A 19,987-nucleotide genomic window follows, 5' to 3' on the forward strand; every position below is an offset into this window, starting at 1 on the left:
GTGTATGTACACTTTCATGAACCCCTTTTCTAAGTTTTCTAAGTTTAATCCTCCAAATTATTGTTCTTTAGGGATTTAAATTTAATTTGATATCGAATTTATAGTCTTTAAGGACAGAGGGCCAGAGTTTGTGATATTTAAATTCAATTCTATGATTCAGTTCAGAACTTCAGATAGAGTTTTATAACTCAGTCTCTTACAGCATCTCCAATGGAGACATGCAAATTTCAGATGTAAAAGCCTTATTTACATCTCATTTTACATTTCCGAGGACATGCATTTCTGGGGACGTGTGAATGTTAGTTCTACTCCACTGGGAGAGATGTAAATTTAGGATTACATTTATTGTTCTCTTTGATTGATGGGGCCCACATCTAAAAGATGTAATAGAATATGTAAATTTACATTTTTATCTATATCTTTTGGCGAAGATGGATATTTTACATATTGTCATAGGAGTGTTTTCTGGCCAATTAAAAATGTGAAACGCAATTTCAAGGTATTTTGCATCTTATGTTCTTACAAACCCTTTTTTGGTACAATGGAAATTGATTGTTTCATTGACTTAATGTATGGAATTGGAGAAGCTATGTAATTGATGTGGTGTTTTCTTCTTTTCTCTGTCAGGTTTTGCAAAGCGCGATTGCCGAGTGATATAACTATCGTGGTGGACGGCGTGAACTTCCACCTTCACAAGGTATGCACCTATCATTTTCTATGGTGGATTATGGATTTTTTTTTTTTTTTTTTTGGAAAGCGTGGATTATGGAATTTTGTGATTAAGAGTGGATATAAACCAGTACCAAGGTTTCTTTTTTGGGTAAATACTAATAACAAGATTTAGGTTATTCCCAAACCCCAGAAATAAATTGTTGACTGGCTTTTTAAGATTGTCAAAAGCATTTCAGTTACCCTGGTTGTTGGTGGTGCAATATAACTCACAAACTTTCAATATATGTTTCTATAACGAAAGAAGGTATTTGTCTAATGAAAGGCGCGTTAATGTGGACTGTGGAATATGTAAGGATGTCTGTATTCTGGAAATCAAAGGTTAGAGCATTATTGCTTCATGTCACTAATAGTAGTTATCATGTTTCGTAGATTTATATTCTGGATTTTTTTCTATAGTTGTGTCTGTTCTGGCGTTGCTCTCATTGTTGTCACTTTTGTTAAGGATATTTCTGTAATCAAATCACAGTTATGGTGAATTCTTGGAATTATTACTTATGACAATTCTTAACTCTCCAGCTTCCTTTCTGTTTGAATTTATTAGGTTTATTTAAGAAATTAATTAGAGATTTGATTTGATTTTGTAGTAGGGTATTTTTTGGCATTTACGCATTATGGTTTCTTAGGTTTATTGCTCTATAAATAGAGCTTGTAATTTAGTTTGAGAATCAAACTAGTCACAATGTAGTCTCTTAGGGTTTTGTAGCCGTTTCGGCATTCTCGTTCTTTTAATAATATTCTTTCTATTTTGTTAGTCTTGTTCGTTGCACACTTTAATATTCAACTTAGTATCAGAACGGGTTCGATCCTTAGGGTTCAATCCGTTCTCGTTGGTATCAATTTGTTTGCCTCTGTCGTCGTTCGTTTTAGATTTGTTAGTTGGTATTGATTGTTTGTAAGGAAAAGAAAAATGAAAGAGAAAAAGAAAAAGAAAGAAAAGGTTTTGCTTGCAAAGGAGAACCCAGCAAATGAAAAAAAGGGGACGAAGAAGAAAAGAAGAAAAAAAAAACCACGAGAAGAAAAAAGAGGAAGAAGGAGAAAAGAAAAAAAAAAGAAAAAAGAAATTATTTTTAGATGTTTGTTTTAGGCCTGCAGGAATTGTTGGTTGGCCTGCTTGGAATTGTGACCACTCGAGTGATAAGAATTTGTTAATTGCTAGAATGGCTTGTTTGCTTGCCTGCTCGCTTGGATTGTTCGTTTGTTCGCTTGATTGTCCGCTTGTCTTGTCGTGTCCACCTAACGGAGCTTGTCTTGTCGTGTCCGCGTACCGGAGCTTGCATCTAAATTTGCTTGTTGGCAACCTCATGACGTGTACTGCCATGAGTTTGACGGGGGTGTTGGAATTTATTAGGTTCATTTAGGAAATTAATTAGAGATTTGATTTGATTTTGTAGTAGGGTATTTTTGGCATTTACGCATTAGGGTTTCTTAGGTTTATTGCTCTATAAATAGAGCTTGTAATTTAGTTTGAGAATCAAGCTAATCACAATGTAGTCTCTTAGGGTTTTGTAGTCTTTTTGGCATTCTTGTTCTTTTAATAATATTCTTTCTATTTTGTTAGTCTTGTTCGTTGCGCACTCTGATATTCAACTCTCTCATATCAAAATGTGGGAAGATATCGCATATGTATGATAAGCACACGCGGGAGCATTTTCACTGCAGTTCTGGAGGAACTTCCCGGTGGCCCTGACATGTTCCTTATTGCAGCTAAGTTCTGCTATGGTAGTGGAATTGACTCCAAGAAATGTAGTAATGGTGTACTGTGCAGCGGACTACCTTGAAATGACAGATGAGTATGGAGAAGGAAACTTGCTCTCAAAGTCGGAGAGTTTCTTCCATAAGAATGTACTTCACAACTGGATAGACTCAATCTTGGCTCTTCAAAGTTGCGAGCCTGTTATCCACTGGGCAGAAAAGCTTCACATGGTAAACAAGTGTGTAAATGCTATATTGGTGACGGTTTGTGCAGATCCTAGTTTGTTTGGATGGCCCATGATGATGTCTGGTAGCTTACAGAGTCCTGGTGGAAGCATCATATGGAACGGAATTACACCGGAGCGAGAATTCGAAGCTCTGAGTCTGACTGGTGGTTTGAAGTTACAAGTTTCAGTTTGACACTGCTTTGTTCACATTTGATGATCCATCCACATGGATTTTCTAGCAACGAGGATTCTCGAGTGTTTTTTTTTTGTGGATCTGCGAAGGATGAGACATCTTGTCCAACTGGAGTAAACTCGGTGACTGAGTCGGCAAGTGCTTGGGCTTTAATTGAAATCTTGCACCGATAGATGATTTCGTATTATCCTAATTCGATGACCCACTTGGTCAATCTGGACGATGTTATGTAGGATAGATCGAAGCAAGTACTCTGTCATGTAAATGATTTAGAATGATTGAAAGTACAGCCAGAGTTTTCTAGCTGTTGTTACCAAATCTGCACTGATTGCACATTTTGACAACCCATTGTTAATTATAAACGAATTATGATGTCTTTTTGTATCACAATTGTATATCACTTTACACCATATCCAAATGAGATGTCAAATATGCCAAATAGGATTAAAAGACATTTAAGAGCATCTCCAATGGAGATATCAAAATGTCCAAATCAACAATAATGGTAACAAAAGACAGCATTAATGTTTTCCAATTGAGAAGTCAAATCTGATGTGGCATGACATAGAATGACATCTCTTTTCCTTGTTGCCAAATTTGACAGCACCTTCAGATTTTTTAATTAATTATTAAATGCTTTTTATTAGTTTTTTTTTTTTTTAAAGCATTATCCTTTTGTTTCTTTTCATTCCCAATGCAAATAAAATACATATGAATTTTTATTTTATGTTTAAAATTTGGCATATTGATTGGAGAGCAAAACTTTAAAAGATGTCAAAGTGCCACATAAGCCTACATATTTAAATTTTAGATTTAAAATTTGACATCTCCTTAGGAGATGGTCTAAGTGTTCTCCATGTTTTATAGCTACCTTTTTTTACAGCAAACAAATAGTGAGTCAAATATGTTTAATTTAATTTTTAATGCACAGGTCCGGTCCTATTAACAACCAATAGAATAAAAATTAAAACTAATTTAGATTATTTTTTAATAGTTAATGTAACTCTAGGCTCAATAAAATAAATATTTGACACATCCATTAGAAAAGAAGAAAATTTAGCATTTGTATTCAATTTGCTACATTAGCTATCAAATAAAATTTTGAGATACTATATTTGACATCTCCTTTGGAGATGCTCTTATGTGGCATCTGATGTGGACAACCATATTATCTAAATTAATTAGCATTTAATTTTAAAATTTTAATCAATAATTAATAAAAATATGGTTAATTAAATGGTGATTACGGTATACAAAGAGTCTCCTCCTTCATTCCCCCTTCAATTATGCTTCTTCTTCCTTTCCCTTTCTTTTTCATGCCAGTTTTTTTTATTGATTTCCATTATTATGATCAAACTTTATAGAATTCACTCGTATACCACAATCACCATTGACTTCTATCTCCAAACTCATGCCTCGTAGCCCCAATCCTCATTCCCCTTCAAGTATTTCTGTCTCCAATCCTCATTGGTACTCCATGGTTGTTCATCTCGTGATTTTTTTTTCTTTTCAAAATTTTCTTTTGGTGGTTTAAAAGAAGGATTTCATCTGATTATTTCACTAAATAAAGCCTATTAGCTTTCATGAGAATTAGGAGTCAAAATCAAATTTGTCTATCGGATTAGAGTTCATACCCAATTAAGTTATTAACGCCATAAGGAGATCTTGAAGCCCGCAAGTTTCCTTATTTAAGTGTTTTAACTAATAAGAAAATTGAAATTGAAATTAAATGATATGGCTTGTCCAACTCATCTACCACTTAAGAAGGTAAAGAAATATGGTATAAAATTATGGTAAAAATAGTAATACTCGAAAATTAATGTGTAAATAATATATGGGGACTTTTTTTTTCAATATTATGTAACATTGGATGGTACAAAAAATATCACTAGGCTTTACTAAGTAGGACTGAACCAGATTGAACTGACTAGACTAAGGATTAGGCACTTTCGTTTTCGTTATGTATATATGAACTAGTTTTAATGAGATTACGAGAGACTCACGCCAACTAAATGTCTCGCCAGCCGGTCTTAATGAGACCCCAAAAAGTAAATGATTGCTAATCCCATCCCTCTTTATTTCACTGTTCTTTCGCCTTTCTTTCAAATTTTCAGTCTCCCTGAAAAACCCAAGTTTACTAAATAACCCTAATGAAAATCGATCGCATCCAAAAGCTACCACCACGGTCAGACACCACGCGTCTCGGAGAATGATTGCAGGGAAGGTGTTTGACAAAAAGCCTCGGGGAGAGAGAGTTAACAAACACATAATTATCCCGTCTCCAACAATAAAAAAATACCCAATTATTTACTCGACCGGCTAAAGAGTAAAAAGAAGGCCCCCTCTGCAATCACTGACTGATGCTTTTGCTTGCTTCTACCCCATGGAATTGTTCCCACACATGCCGGCCTCTTCTGGGTGTCCCAGTTTTATATATCCTTTGCCTTGCGCACGTATTGGGGGCGTCGTGATCTGTGCACTCTTTTCTGGGTGTTTGATTAAATTTGAATTTGTGTTGGTTTTTTTTTTTTTTGTTTATTTATGGTCTCATCCCATCTTATGGTGTTTGGTGGTGTGGTGGTGGTGGGTGTGGGGTTTTGGGGTTTTGTGAATTGATGAGAGAGAGAGAGAGAGATAAAGGGCAACACGGCATTTGTTTTGACTAATAAGTTGGACTTGGATTCCTACTTACGTTGATTGGTGCCATCTTTATCCCCTTCTTTGTCACTTTTGATTAAACAACTAGTTTGTGTCTGTGTCTGTGTTCTTCTCTCCACCCGATTTCATGAAGCTCTTGTTTTCCTTTTCCTAGACAGAGAGAGGGTGGAAGGTTCTCTCTTCCCACCTCAGCCATGGCTCCACCTGGGAAGGTTTCTGAGTTTTGCAGCGAAGGCAATGATTGGTAATCTCTCTCTCTCCCCCCCCCCCCCCCCCACCCCACACCAGTTTCATGAACAGAAGTACAACACCTTTTCTTCAGTTCTTCAACTTTCTAAATTATTGTTCTTGGGATTGAATTCATGACCCTTTAAGGCCAAATTCTTATTATATTTCAGTTTGAATTCAGATAAAATTCTATTAATCAGTTTCAAATAATACCCTTTTTGTTAAATTGCAAATTGTTTATTTCATTGGTTTATACAATTGATGAACACAGTAATACTATACAACCCCTTTTCTTCAAGATTTCAATCTTCACAGTAATTTGGGACTTAATCAGACTCTGATTATATTCAACCATAGCCTTCAATTGCATAATTGAATTCAGATAGAATTTTATAATTCAATAGTAAATAGACCCTATTTGTAAGAGCTCAAATTGATTATTTCATTGGTGTATGTACACTTTCATGAACAGTAATATGACCCCTTTTCTAAGTTTTCTAAGTTTAATCCTCCCAATTATTGTCCTTTGGGACTTAAATTTAATGCGATATCGAATTTATGGCCTTTAAGGACAGAGGGCCAGAATTTGTTATATTTAAATTACAGCTTTCAATTCCATGATTCAGTTCAGAACTTCAGATAGAGTTTTATAACTTAATCTCTTAGAGCATCTCTGATGGAGAGATGCAAATTTGAGATGTAAAAGCCTCATTTACATCCCATTTTACATTTCCGGGGAAGTGTAAATGTTAGTTCTACTCCACTGGGAGAGATGTAAATTTGGGATTACATTTATTGTTCTCCCTTTAATTGGTGGGGCCCACATCTAACAGATGTAATACAAGATGTAATTTTACATTTTTATCTATATCTTCTGGCAAAGATGGATATTTTACATCCCGCCATTGGAGTGTTTTCTGGCCAATTAAATATGTAAAACGCAATTTCAAGGTATTTTGCATCTTCCATTGGAGATGTTCTTACAAACCCTTTTTTGGTACAATGGAAATTGATTGTTTCATTGACTTAATGTATGGAATTGGAGAGGCTTTGTAATTGATGTGGTGTTTTCTTCTTTTCTCTGTCAGGTTTTGCAAAGCGCGATTGCTGAGTGATATAACTGTCGTGGTGGATGGCGTGAACTTCCACCTTCACAAGGTATGCGCCTATCATTTGCTATGGTGGATTATGGAATTTTGTGATTAAAAGTGGATATAAACCAGTACCAAGGTTTCTTTTTTGGGTAAATACTAATAACAAGGTTTAGGTTATTCCCAAAACTCAGAAATTAATTGTTGACTGGCTTTTTAAGATTGTAAAAAGCATTTCAGTTTCCCTGGTAGTTGGTGGTGCATCATAACTCACAAACTTTCAATATATGTTTCTATAACGAAAGAAGGTATTTTTCTAATGAAAGCCGCGTTAATGTGGAGTGTGGAATATGTAAGGATGTCTGTATTCTGAAATCAAAGCTTTGAGCATTATTGCTTCATTTCACTAATAGTAGTTATCATGTTTCGTAGATTTATATTCTGGATTTTTTCTATATTTGTGTCTGTTCTGGCATTGCTCTCATTGTTGTCACTTTTGTTAAGGATATTTCTGTAATCATATCACAGTTGTTATGGTGAATTCTTGGAATTATTACTTATGACAATTCTTTACTCTCCAGTTTCCTCTCATATCAAAATGTGGGAAGATATCACATATGTATGAAGAGTTCGAAAGCACAAGCAGGAGCATTTTCACTGCAGTTCTGGAGGAACTTCCTGGTGGCCCTGACATGTTCCTGATTGCAGCTAAATTCTGCTATGGTATGCGAGTGGAATTGACTCCAAGAAATGTAGTGATGGTGTACTGTGCAGCGGACTACCTTGAAATGACAGATGAGTATGGAGAAGGAAACTTGCTCTCAAAGTCGGAGAGTTTCTTCCATAACAATGTACTTCACAACTGGAAAGACTCTATCTTGGCTCTTCAAAGTTGCGAGCCTGTTATCCACTGGGCAGAAAAGCTTCACATAGTAAACAAGTGTGTAAATGCTATATCAGTGATGGTTTGTACAGATCCTAGTTTGTTTGGATGGCCCATGATGATGTATGGTAGCTTACAGAGTCCTGGTGGAAGCATCCTGTGGAACGGAATTAACACCGGAGCGAGAATTCGAAGCTCTGAGTCTGACTGGTGGTTTGAAGACATCTCATACCTCAGTGTGAGTTTGTTTGAGAGGCTTATGAAGGCAATGGAAACAAGGGGCATTAGACCTGAAAACCTAGTGGGTGCTGTAATGCACTATGCCAGAAAGTACCTACCTGGCCTAGGACGATGGCAGGGTGGACAACATGGTATACCCAGAACAGTTACAAGTTTCAGTTTGACACCCATTGCCCTTGATCAAAAGGTAGTTTTAGAAAGCATTGAAAAACTTCTTCCCCGAAAGAAGGGGAAATCGTTTTGCCGTTTTCTACTTGGTCTTCTTCGTGTTGCATTAATATTGGGTGTCAGTCAAACCTGCAAGGATGCTTTGGAGAGGAGAATAGGGATGCAGCTGGAATTGGCAACCCTAGATGGTCTTCTAATTCCTACTTATTCAGATGCTGACGCATTGTACGATACTGACTGTGTTGAACGGATAATCCATCATTTTATGTCGTCAGAATCAAAGGTTCCACTTTCTCTGTCATCTGTCAACATGGAAACGTCACCTTGGTCAAGACCTTTACAGAAAGTTGCGAAGTTGGTAGATAGCTATATTGCGGAGGTTGCTTCAGATGTGACTTTAAAACCAGGAAAGATACGCTCTCTTGCAGAGGCCCTCCCGGAATCTTCAAGAACTCTATATGATGGGCTGTATAGGTCGCTGGATATATACTTCAAGGCACACCCTTGGCTCACAGATAAAGAGAAGGAAGATCTCTGCAGCATTGTCGACTTCCAGAAGCTATCTATTGATGCCTGTTCCCATGCATCCCAAAATGAAAGGTTGCCACTCAGAGTTGTTCTTCAAGTACTGTTCTTTGAGCAGATGCATTTGAGAACGGCTCTAGCTGGTTGTCTTCATGGCTTGGAAACTCATAGTGGCCCTGCAGGTCCTACGACTGTCCAAGGTGACATGACTGGCCAGATTATACAGAGGGATGGGTGGGTGACTATGGTGCGTGAGAACCGGGTTCTAAAGGTGGATATGGAAAAGATGAGATCTAGAGTCGGTGAACTCGAAGAAGAGTTCAGTCAAATAAAGCAAGAGATGAAAAAGGTGAGCAAATCACACAGCTCCCTCAGTTCTCCTCGTGTGGTTGGCAGGAGAATTGGGTGCAGTCTTCTTTCACAACCATCTGATGCTAAACCAGATACTATTCAAAGTACGCGGCCCTCCCCAAGATCATCAGTTGAGCAGGGACGCCCTTCGACCTTGCATATTAGACACAAAAAAAGTTCCTCGTTGTTTTGAGAGCCAGTCTATAAGCAATTGAAGTCTGCCTCAGTACGTAGAGGCTCTGGTTGGTTAACAGAAAGTACCCGAGCAAGGAATGGATAGTTCATGCGTACTCAACAGCCTCGAAACAATTCCATGTTTTTGAGAAAGTTTATTTTCTTCATATTTCTGTTAACCAACCAGAATAGTTTCCAAGTTATAGGGCAACGGTTGGAACTTGGCCAATATCAGGAGGAACCATTATATTTTAAGAAGTTACTCTTACCTTACCTGTTACAGGATGCTAGTCCCATCCGAGATTCGAAATCAGAAATCTGTGCTCTGCATCTTGATACGGAGGTTTGTTACACGTAAATACACCTTGTTTTACACGGATTTTTTTTTTTTTTCAGTTAGCATGTTTATGGGTTTATACATGTACATGTTTATGACCCGAATTGTAACTTATAGGTTGTGAAATAGTGGAAAATATTGGTAATATATGAATTTGAATTTGTTTGCCTTCCTTTGAGGTGTCTTGATTTTGAATTTCTGTTCATTAAACAGTGGAGAGTATCTGTAAATGAAGGATTGTAATCGAGGAAAGCATAGGGAATATACGAGTCTCTTTTAAGTGGGGGATTCTACTATGTTACGTGATGTGAGAGATAGAAAAGGAGAAATAACCGGTTACATCCTTCTGTTTAAATATTGTGGAGCTAATTCATTCAAATTCTAGGCAGAGAGCCAAAAGTTTCATCGTTCTGCATAGACAACAAAGTTTGCACGGGCAGCATTTATCAATGTTTCGTTTTTGCTAGGCTGGCCGGCCGGCCCAGCCTGTTTATAGCTACTTTAGCGTAAAAATGACAAAAATTTGTTTCCAAATTGGCAAATGAACAGTTGCTAGATAAATGTAGCCTGAATGGAGATAAAAAAAAATAGCAGAAGTTAAATTTAAAATACTATTAGAACTGACTTTTGCTTTTGCGTTCTCTTTCCTCTTGACCCTTCCTACCTGCTGCTCGCGTCTCTGCCCCTTGCGCCTCTTCAACTTGGCTTCCTCCATCGCATTTCCTGTTATTATAAGTATAGCTCGTCATCTGTTAATTTTTCATGCTCTAATGGATATAGTTGTTCAATCATTCTCCCATTATCATTTCAGTTGGAGTTTTTTTTTTTTTTTTTAATTGTTGAGTTTGAAGTGTTTCTTTAAATTTGTGATTCGAGCAACAAAGTGAAATTTGGCAAGAAATGTAATCCGGTTGTCATTTTTTCAGGGAAATGTTTAGAAATAGGATAATTTTTTAATCTTGTGATAGAAATAGGACATTTTGAATATGCACATGCTTGCATAACAATCCAACAGAAATAGAATTTTTCATACATCTTGAAATGACCAAATTGTCCTCCCATATAAATGGGTTATCTAGAAGTTCCAACCCTAATTTTTCATTTTGTAGAGAGAGAAACAAAGAGGAGAGAGAGAGAAAAAAAAAATCTCTCTCACCCAATTTCAGTTTGAAGGACTCTAACCCACCCATCTTCTGCATCCAAGATCTCTCTCTCTAACCCACTCATATTCTTCATCCAAGCTCTCTCTCTCTCTCTCTCTCTCTAACCCACCCCTCTTCTTCGATTTTTACTTTTTCATTTGTAAGTTTTGTGAACTGGATTTGCTTAATTTTGCTTTTTGATTGATGAATTTTTTTAGTTGAAGTGATTGGTTTGGTGTTTCTTGGAGAAGACTCAAATCCTTCATTTTTTATTTTTTATTTTATTTTTATCATTTCTCTTACTTATATGTGGATTTTCATTTCTTATGTCTTCTCCCTTCCTCTGCTGCCTCTCTCGATCCAAATTTACAAGCACTAAAATAGGATTTGGCTTTTACTACAATGAAATGAAAAAATGTATTGAAGGTCAGTTGCCTTTTGGAGAAAAGATAAATTTGAGTGAAAGAGAGAGAAATCAGAGTGGAAAGAAGGAAGAGAGAAGGATATGCACAAAATTGTTTCGCGTACTCATTTGCTCTCTTCGTATTAAGCTCGCTCATACACTGTATGTACACGACATGCACATGTAATGCTCACAGATCTGAGCTCAACCCCAAAACTCATAGCTCACAACTTTCTCCTCAAAATCTGAAGAAGAAAAAAATGACGCAATCAAATAAATGACCTTAAACTTTATATGAAAATTGAAGATTCATTCATTTGAATTTGGTATCAAATTTGATTGTGTTCAAATATTTCAAGGATTTGAAAATTGCAGTTTGAATGGGCACAAAAAACCCAAATGAATCAAAGGAAGTTGTTTCACGAACTCGTTCGCTTTTTTCATATTTGGAGGGCCTGCTTTTGAATCAAAGGAAAAAGTAATAAACAAAGTTAATGCAAAAAGTATCCAAGATGTAAATACGCACCATATACACTATATGCACACCACATGCACATGATATGCACAAAATTGGAGAAACTTTAACGGCAACATATTGATATAGTGGATACAATTAAAACATATTTGTTACGCATATAAGGTTACAGTGACAATTTGAAAAATCTTGTTACGTATATCAACCACCATCTAACCGTGCACGTGGAAAACATGATACTCGTTATCTTTATTTCATGGACACGCATGACTCTTAACGTCTTCTAATCTTTCTAATCTTTTTCTTAATTTTGTTTTTCATTGAGGCCAACTAGGTTATGGTCATACTCGCTAAATTTCATAGCACAACATACATGCATCATAACTAGTGAACATTCTCGTAGACCATATGCACATCACATGCACATTACGGAAAAAATTTCACAAATTTCTGCGATTGAGCACATGAACCAAAAATTGTTCCATCCCTGTTTTGTTGCACATCAAAACTTGAAATTTATTCCACAACCTATATCCCCCATCATGAAACACAAACTGTAATTTAACTTCTAAGTATTAATTCATCTTACAAACAACTCATTTATTCCATAAATCATTGATGAAGGCACTTGGAACTAAATACTCTACCTTACTATGTCTACCGAAGCTTTAGTTGTCGGAAAAAATGAAACTTTCCGGCCAAAACAAAAAATATAGTACAAAATCCAACTCAATCTTCTCACCTCTCTTGCATCCATTTGTTTGAAATCAGAGGTATGAGGTCAACCCAAAACCCAGCTCATTCTTCTCGCTTCTCTTTGAACTTTCCTCTCTTCAAAATTGGAGCTCAGAGATCTAAGCTCAACCCATAAATTAGGGCTCACAGAGCTCTCTTGACATCCCCCTCTTCCAAATGAGAACAGTGATGAAATGAGCTGATGATTTTTTGTATTTATATGTGGTTAATAATTTCAATTTTGTGCATGGCCGGTTTGTCCTACTTCTGTCCTAAGATTAAAGAATTGTCCCATTTTGGGGTATTTCCCTAACAAATAATACGACAAAAATCTATAGTCCTATGGACTATAGAATATTTCTAGCTTTTTAACGTTTAGATTTTCGTTTTTGTATTTTTAAACAAAAATATAACAGTAAAACACTTGAAATTCTCTGGCGCACTATAGAAAATCTCACAATACAATAATTACACTAAATTCATTTAAACTAGGGAACTTTAACGAAAAGCACCCGGTACTGTTCACTTTAACGAAAAACCACATTTTTACACTAAAAAGTCAATCATGTTACTATTCACTTTACCCTTTATTTTGTCCTTATCATTAAAACTCAAAGTTTTCAAGCCCTTTTCATTAGTTTTCCTTTTAAACTAAACAAAGACAGATTCAATCTTGAGTGCGTTGGCAATGGTCTATCTAACTTTATTTTACTAGAGTAAATAAAAAGCCGAAGCAAGCATAACATCAGCCGACGCTTTGGCCGAGTGGTTAAGGCGTGTGCCTGCTAAGTACATGGGGTTTCCCCGCGAGAGTTCGAATCTCTCAGGCGTCGAGAATTTTTTTCATTTTTTGATATTTTAAACTGTATTACAGCCAATCACTTTCTGCCACGTGGTTATTTTCCACGTAATAAACCCCTGGGATAGATTGCCCGCCTGAGTTTTATCCTCTATTTTCTTATATTTCCCAAACTGTTTTACAGCCAATCAATTTCTGCCACCTATTACGTTTTCACGTTCTCATCCGCAGGTGATTACGATCCCTGCAGTCAAGTTGTTTTGGAACAGTGAGTCTGCGACTTCCCTTTGTGCCAGTTACACAGAATGTCAGTTTGTTCGCCACCATCGCATGCCCACCTCCCAAACGCCGTCGTTTCCAGCTCCGCCTCCGAAGGCAGAGTTCCTCTGCAATGTCTCCAAAACCCTAAATCCCATTCCGAACTCACAAACTCGTTAAAGCTGGTGGCTTCGCACCATTTGCCGTCTCGCAACCGCCGTTTCCATCTCAATTGCGCGGGATCAGAGACTACCTCCGTCGCGGGAAAAAATGGTGATTTCACGGAGGCGAAAGCGATGGTTTTTGACCCGAAAATCGACGGTTCGGGCGGAGGAAATGACGGTGGTGATGGCGGCGATTCATTTGGTGGCGGAGGAAGAGGAGAAGGAGACGGCGGGGGTAAAGAGGATGGTGGAGAGGAAGAGGAGTTTGGGCCATTGCTGAAGTTTGATGAGGTGATGAAGGAGAGCGAAGCTCGGGGTGTGAAGCTCCCTCTAGACATGGTTGAGGCTGCAAAGACTACCGGGCTCCGGGAAGTGTTTCTTCTCCGCTACTTGGATTTGCAGGTTTGAATTTTTGCTTAATCTGGTCGTCATTTCTGTTGAAAAATCTTTTACGCTACGATTTTTATCGGGTTTGTGATTGAATTTTGGTTATTTTGTGTTTTGATAATTGAAATTCAGGGGTCAGTTTGGCCATTGGGTTTTTTGATGAAGTACTGCTCAATGCTACGTAATCGGATGATGGCTGATCCTTCCTTTCTTTTCAAAGTTGGGACAGAGGTTTGTTTTTGTCCGTTTTCCGTTTCGGTTTATAGTTTTTGAGTGGTTTTTATTATTTTGAGTGATTGGTGGCGTTGGTGATAATTCTATGAGCTAGATTACATGTATACCTTGCGTTGAATCTGGACTGGTTTACAATTTCTGCTCTTGTTAACTACTGAATAGATTTTTCCTCGTCCACCTTTGTAATGCAGATAGTCATAGATTCTTGTTGTGCAACATTTGCAGAAGTTCAGAAAAGAGGAAAGGATTTCTGGGCTGAGTTTGAGTTGTATGCTGCTGATCTTTTGGTTGGAATAGTGGTTGACATTGCTTTGGTTGGCATGTTGGCACCCTATGCTCGGATTGGAAAGCCGTCAGTATCACAGGGTTTATTAGGAAGCGTGCAGAAGGCTTGTGCCGCTCTTCCTAGCAGGTTAGCACTACAACGCAGCATTTTATGATACTCGTATTCTGCTGTAGGTCATTTAATGTTATCTATCAGTAGTTACTGCGTTAAATTTGCATTTGGTAAGAGCTCAACAAGTACTCGTATTGTTTACTCTGATTGTACTCCATCTTTCCAGTCATCTCATTTTATATTTTTAATTTGTTTCATTGTTACTCAAGTCAGGGTAAGGACTGCTAAATTCTTAGGAAACATAATTCTTCATCATTCTGCTCTTCTTAGATAGCTAGAAATGTTAAACCTTTAACATCATATTCTGTTTCACTATTTCTGCCTGTATTCATCTATACTAGTCTATATCTGTATTTTTTTATCCATATCTTCTTATCAATTTCAGTCTCTTATCCATTTAGGTTGACCAGCGTAAAAGTTATTCTTATCATTCGTTTTTTAGGTTAGTTAGGTTCTCTTGTTTAAGAGGTCATGATCATCATTTACATGTACGATATCTATTTTTGGCTCCAATGAAATTCACCATTCCTCTTTTGCAGCGTCTTTGAAGCCGAAAGGCCAGGATGTAAATTCACAGTTAAGCAGAGAACCGCCACATACTTCTACAAGGTACAACATCTTATTAGTGATGTTGTTAAGTTTTTTCTTGTAACGGATAGATAGGTAGTTGCCCTCTGGACTGTAAATGTTAATGACAAATGCTTCATCAAGATGAGAAGGGGTGGAGTTTTTCACTGTCTTTAGTTTTTCAAATGTGGTTCTTTTTAACTATTCTCTCTTCAAATTAGGTTTCTTTACCAGCTGTACTATTTTAATTTTCTAGACCAAAATATGGGTTCTGGTTCTCATTAATTGATTGGAACATGTTGGTCCAGGGTGTGTTGTACGGATCAGTTGGGTTTGTATGTGGTCTTATTGGACAAGGAATTGCAAATATGATCATGAATGCCAAAAGGTATGCTTTTATCTATATAATTTTCATGTTATTTCAGTTTCTTTGTCTGATGTCATTCCCTCTTGTTTGGATATCAGCTATTAAATGTGTTTTTAAGGGCCCATTGATATCCCTTTCATTTTTAGGGTATAGTTGTCTCTTTTTTTTTTCTTTTTGTGCGAGAGGTAGAGGGAAAGCATATGGTGAAAAGAGGGACGAAGAAGGGTAGAGGGAGAGAGGAGGGAGCAATGAAGGAGTGTATGAAACAAAACTTGAAGTGAAAACAACTTGAATGTGTATTCCGTTTTGAGTTTTCATTTTATGTACCATTCTATATGCATATCTTCCACATCTCTCCTGTCATCCTTCCTCCCCCCCGTCTCCATCTCTCCTTTCTCTCATGTAATATCTTCTCTATTTGTAACAGAAAAATGAAATGGTTGTCAAACTGTCCCTAACTTTTTATACTTATATAGTTATGTACTCATTAGAAAGTAAAACACATGAAACATGAGACCTACATTTTATTTTATTTTATTTGAGGAGGTTTCATCTACCACATTTCCAGGTTGAGCAGAAAATGAAATTTATATTATTACGTAACTTTGATGTCATTGGAAACATATGTAATGATATTTTAAATTGAGAGTCAGGTGGTTAGATGAAGGTCTTTCCCTGACCTGCAGGGAAAGGGGGCTTAAGTCTTCTATGTTATAGCTACACAGATTGATTATCTTGTGAACTTTAGGAAGCATTAAACGGAACTTCCTCTGGAATCATGCATGAATGTGCATCTTACCATGAAGTTCCTTGATGAAAGGCTGATCAAGTTGCCTGCCTAAACATAAAGATCCTTCCACTGTTAATTTGTTTTTGGGCACAACGGTGAAAATTTGTGTGTGTGTGTGTGTGTTTTCTATTTCTTTTGCTTTTTTAATTGGTACTGACAACCTGAATTGGGTGTTTTGAATAGTATCAAATATAAGGATCGCCAAAAACTTCCACCGAACCAAAACCAAAAAGAAAAGATTTCTTTATTAATGATAATTCTTCACTCTCTTATTCTTATGTGTCATCAGGAGCGTAAAAAAGTCAGAAGGGGACATACCCGTGCCTCCTCTTGTGAAAAGTGCTGCTCTTTGGGGTAGGTCCTGCTCTCTTGTTCAGATTTCAATTATTTTCCTCATTGTACCATGTACTACTGTGTATCTGTTAAGCAAGTTTCCCTGTGTCTTAGTTGTGAAGTCATGGAATAAATGTAAACTAAAGGATATGCATAAATACTATTTTAACAAATGCTATCTCACAAAATTAATTCCTGGTACTGGTGTAAATTTGTGTGGAACTTTTTTTTTTTTTTTTTTTTTTTTGTCTGTAAAGAAACTGAAATAATGAGCCTGTAACTTTCACAGTTCTACAAGAAAGAAAAAAAGGCTCAGAATATATGGGTTATAGGGTACATTTTCTATCTGATACGAAGTGGAATCTTATGATATAGGAATAATGTGAGATTTGAGGACACAGCTTTTGTTTTTGCAGCTGAAAGAATAGTATATTAGCTATACCAATTGTTTCTGAGATCGTCAACAGAGCGGATGTGTATTCTTGTCCCAAACCTAAAAGATATGTTAATGTACTTGTCACTGCAAGTTGTTTACGCTTTATTCATAGGATACACTAATGCACTTGTCACTTTGATTATTTGTGTATATGAATGCATGTGCAACCTGCGAACCTCAGTGATTAAACTGATTAGTTATGTCAAGTGTGTTGATTGTATGGTGCAATTCAAATGTGGGTTCATCTCGGTAGTTTGAATGTAACAACCGGGTCAGGTTGTGGTTAGGGGGATATTATTGTACACATAACCATTGACTTTACACCAACTGTTTTGATCTGTTAATCAGGTGTGTTCCTTGCTGTCTCGTCCAACACTCGATATCAGATTGTAAATGGTCTGGAAGGGCTGGTTGAAGCATCACCTTTGGCAAAGCGCATTCCGCCTGTTGCAATGGCATTCACTATAGGTGTACGATTCGCCAACAATATATACGGTGGTATGCAATTTGTAGACTGGGCTAAATTGAGTGGAGTGCAATAGCAGCAATGCATACCGATTGCCAACATGCTCCCCAGTTTTTAAATGTCAATCGGACGATACGTTCTTTTACAATTTGGCTCAGATTTTTTCAGCTATAGATCATTTCAATAGGGGGATAGATCTTTTTTCCGGGCAATTTCAGTGATTTAATGTGAAAGTAAAACATTTTGTTAGTACTTGATTTGGTAATGTTAGTGGTAATGAACTCATATATGGCTGCCCTCTCACAGATAGTGGGACCCACATGAGTGGACCTATAAGTTGTGAAAGGGCTGCCGTATGCAGCATCCATATATAAGAATTCTCGTGCTAGCAATGGCATGCCTCTCGTCTACTACATGATCTTTTACTATCTTATTAAATAATGGTAATGCTCAACCCCATGAGTGACTGATTTTTGAGCGATTTTTTACAGTTGATGCATGTGGAGGCGACTGAAGGATGTAATTTCATTTGACAATGGTGCTATTGTGCTTTGTATCTATGATGACTGGTTAACAATCGGGAAACCACTGCCTTTTGTGAGAGTTTTCCTCTCCTGTGTGAGAGTTCCTTCCCTCGCCCCCTTTTCAAATCTGGTTTGGCTTCGCTCGAGCTTTTGAGAGCCGCCAGCATGGGAATTCGGCATCCATCGTCGTATTTCCTCTTCTATTGCCTTCTTGTCTTCATTTTAATTTATGCATCCTTTTCAAAACCCTAGTCTCAAACGTGAAGCCCATTTCCCCTGCTTTTCTACATAGGAATCGCATGTCAAACCTGCTTCATGGGAAAGCTTATTATTAAGCCTTCTTATGACAAGATTCGTTCGAATCCTTGAAGGAGCAAAGATTGCCGTAAGAACTCATGAAGGACAAACCGAAAGCTTTCCCATAACTGTAGGATTACATCAAGGCTCATCCTTAAGTCCTTACCTTTTTGCGTTGGTAATGGATGAGTTAACAGGACATATTCAAGGTGATATTCCTTGGTGTATGCTTTTCGCAGACGATATAGTGTTGATAGATGAAACTCAGGAAGGGGTAAATGCAAAGCTTAACCTTTGGAGAGAAGTGTTGGAATCTAAAGGTCTTCGCCTAAGCCGATCAAAGACAGAATATATGGAGTGCAAGTTCAGTGCAAATGGAGGCCAAAACGAGTTAGGGGTGAGGATCGGAGATCAAGAAATACCAAAGAGCGACCGTTTTCGTTACCTAGGATCTATCTTGCAAAAGAACGGAGAATTAGATGGAGATCTCAACCATAGAATACAAGCTGGATGGATGAAGTGGAAGAGTGCATCCGGCGTATTGTGTGACCGCCGTATGCCACTGAAGCTCAAGGGAAAATTTTATAGGACGGCAATAAGGCCGGCGATGCTGTATGGCACAGAATGTTGGGCGGTGAAGCATCAACACGTACACAAAATGGGTGTAGCGGAGATGAGGATGCTTCGTTGGATGTGTGGGCACACGAGAAAGGATAAGATTAGGAATGAGGATATCCGGGGTAAAGTAGGAGTAGCCGAAATTGAAGGAAAGATGAGAGAAAATCGGTTACGGTGGTTTGGACATGTGCAAAGAAGGCCTACTGACGCTCCGATTAGAAGATGCGACTATGGGACAGAGGTTCAGGGCCGAAGGGGCAGAGGAAGACCTAGGAAAACTTTGGAAGAGACCCTAAGAAAAGACTTAGAGTACTTGGATCGAACGGAGGACATGACACAGGACAGAACACAATGGCGTTCTAAGATTCATATAGCCGATCCCACTCAGTGACTTGGATTTTCCAAGTCTCCAACCGAGAAGTTTTCCTCACTCGGGAAATTAAGGGAACACTACCTCAACCTATATGCTCCACTCACAAAGCTTCAACATACAAGCTTCAACAAAAGAAAATTCAAAGAACTTAGCGAAGAAGGCTTTGGTGTATTTAACACAATACGTTGAAATGAAGGAAAGCTTATTTATTGATATCCCCGATAAGTTACAAATATGTACATATACTTGAGTCAAAATAAACAAACAAGAGGGAGCCTTCACAAAGGTTGCTTAAGAGAAGTCTCAGCAGTCGGTAGAGCCCCAGAAAGAGAAGGCACCGGAGGGGGATCATTCGGAGCCTCAGTATTGGACAAAACCCTAGAAGGATGAGGCATCAGAGATTGATCATTTGGAGCTTCATTACGCGGTACAGCCCCAGAAGACGAAGGCAATAAATGCCTTTGGAACAAACCCACAAATCTCTGATGATCAAGTAAAACCTGACCATCAGATTCCTTCATCTGGTCAAGCTTCCTCTTCATGTTTGTAGCATAGTCATGTGCGAGCCGGTGCAACTGTTTATTCTCATGATTGAGCCCTCTAATCTCCTGTTTGAGACTCATCACTTCAGCCGCCAATGATTCTACTTGGCGGGTTCGAGCAAATAGGCGTTGGGCCATATTAGACACAGAACCTGCACACTGAACACTGAGAGCCAGAGAA

General features: G+C 37.7%; 2 protein-coding genes, 1 long non-coding RNA gene and 1 other non-coding gene across 4 annotated transcripts; all 4 read left to right on the forward strand.

Moving 5' to 3' along the window:
- The first annotated feature begins 908 nt into the window (after window positions 1–908).
- LOC139194192 (uncharacterized) lies at window positions 909–3,210 on the forward strand. Its single transcript, XR_011578960.1, has 2 exons — window positions 909–1,050; window positions 2,291–3,210. It is a non-coding gene; the product is annotated as an uncharacterized lncRNA (long non-coding RNA).
- Window positions 3,211–4,929: 1,719 nt separating this feature from the next.
- On the forward strand, window positions 4,930–9,671 carry LOC103407814 (BTB/POZ domain-containing protein At3g44820-like). The gene is made up of 3 exons (XM_008346687.4): window positions 4,930–5,746; window positions 6,819–6,888; window positions 7,403–9,671. The coding sequence occupies exons 1-3, from the start codon at window positions 5,697–5,699 to the stop codon at window positions 9,179–9,181; spliced, it is 1,899 nt and encodes a 632-aa protein (XP_008344909.3). The 5' UTR covers window positions 4,930–5,696; the 3' UTR covers window positions 9,182–9,671.
- Window positions 9,672–13,005: 3,334 nt separating this feature from the next.
- On the forward strand, window positions 13,006–13,087 carry TRNAS-GCU (transfer RNA serine (anticodon GCU)). The gene has a single exon. It is a non-coding gene; the product is annotated as a tRNA-Ser (tRNA).
- A 208-nt stretch (window positions 13,088–13,295) lies between these two features.
- On the forward strand, window positions 13,296–17,862 carry LOC103423945 (protein RETICULATA-RELATED 1, chloroplastic-like). Its single transcript, XM_008362020.4, has 7 exons — window positions 13,296–13,877; window positions 13,995–14,093; window positions 14,288–14,508; window positions 15,033–15,102; window positions 15,369–15,448; window positions 16,507–16,571; window positions 17,335–17,862. Exons 1-7 carry the CDS (start codon window positions 13,359–13,361, stop codon window positions 17,526–17,528), a joined length of 1,248 nt encoding a protein of 415 aa, XP_008360242.3. The 5' UTR covers window positions 13,296–13,358; the 3' UTR covers window positions 17,529–17,862.
- The last annotated feature ends 2,125 nt before the right edge of the window (window positions 17,863–19,987 follow it).

Source organism: Malus domestica, chromosome 03 (assembly GCF_042453785.1).
Source record: "Malus domestica chromosome 03, GDT2T_hap1".
NCBI lineage: Eukaryota > Viridiplantae > Streptophyta > Magnoliopsida > Rosales > Rosaceae > Malus > Malus domestica.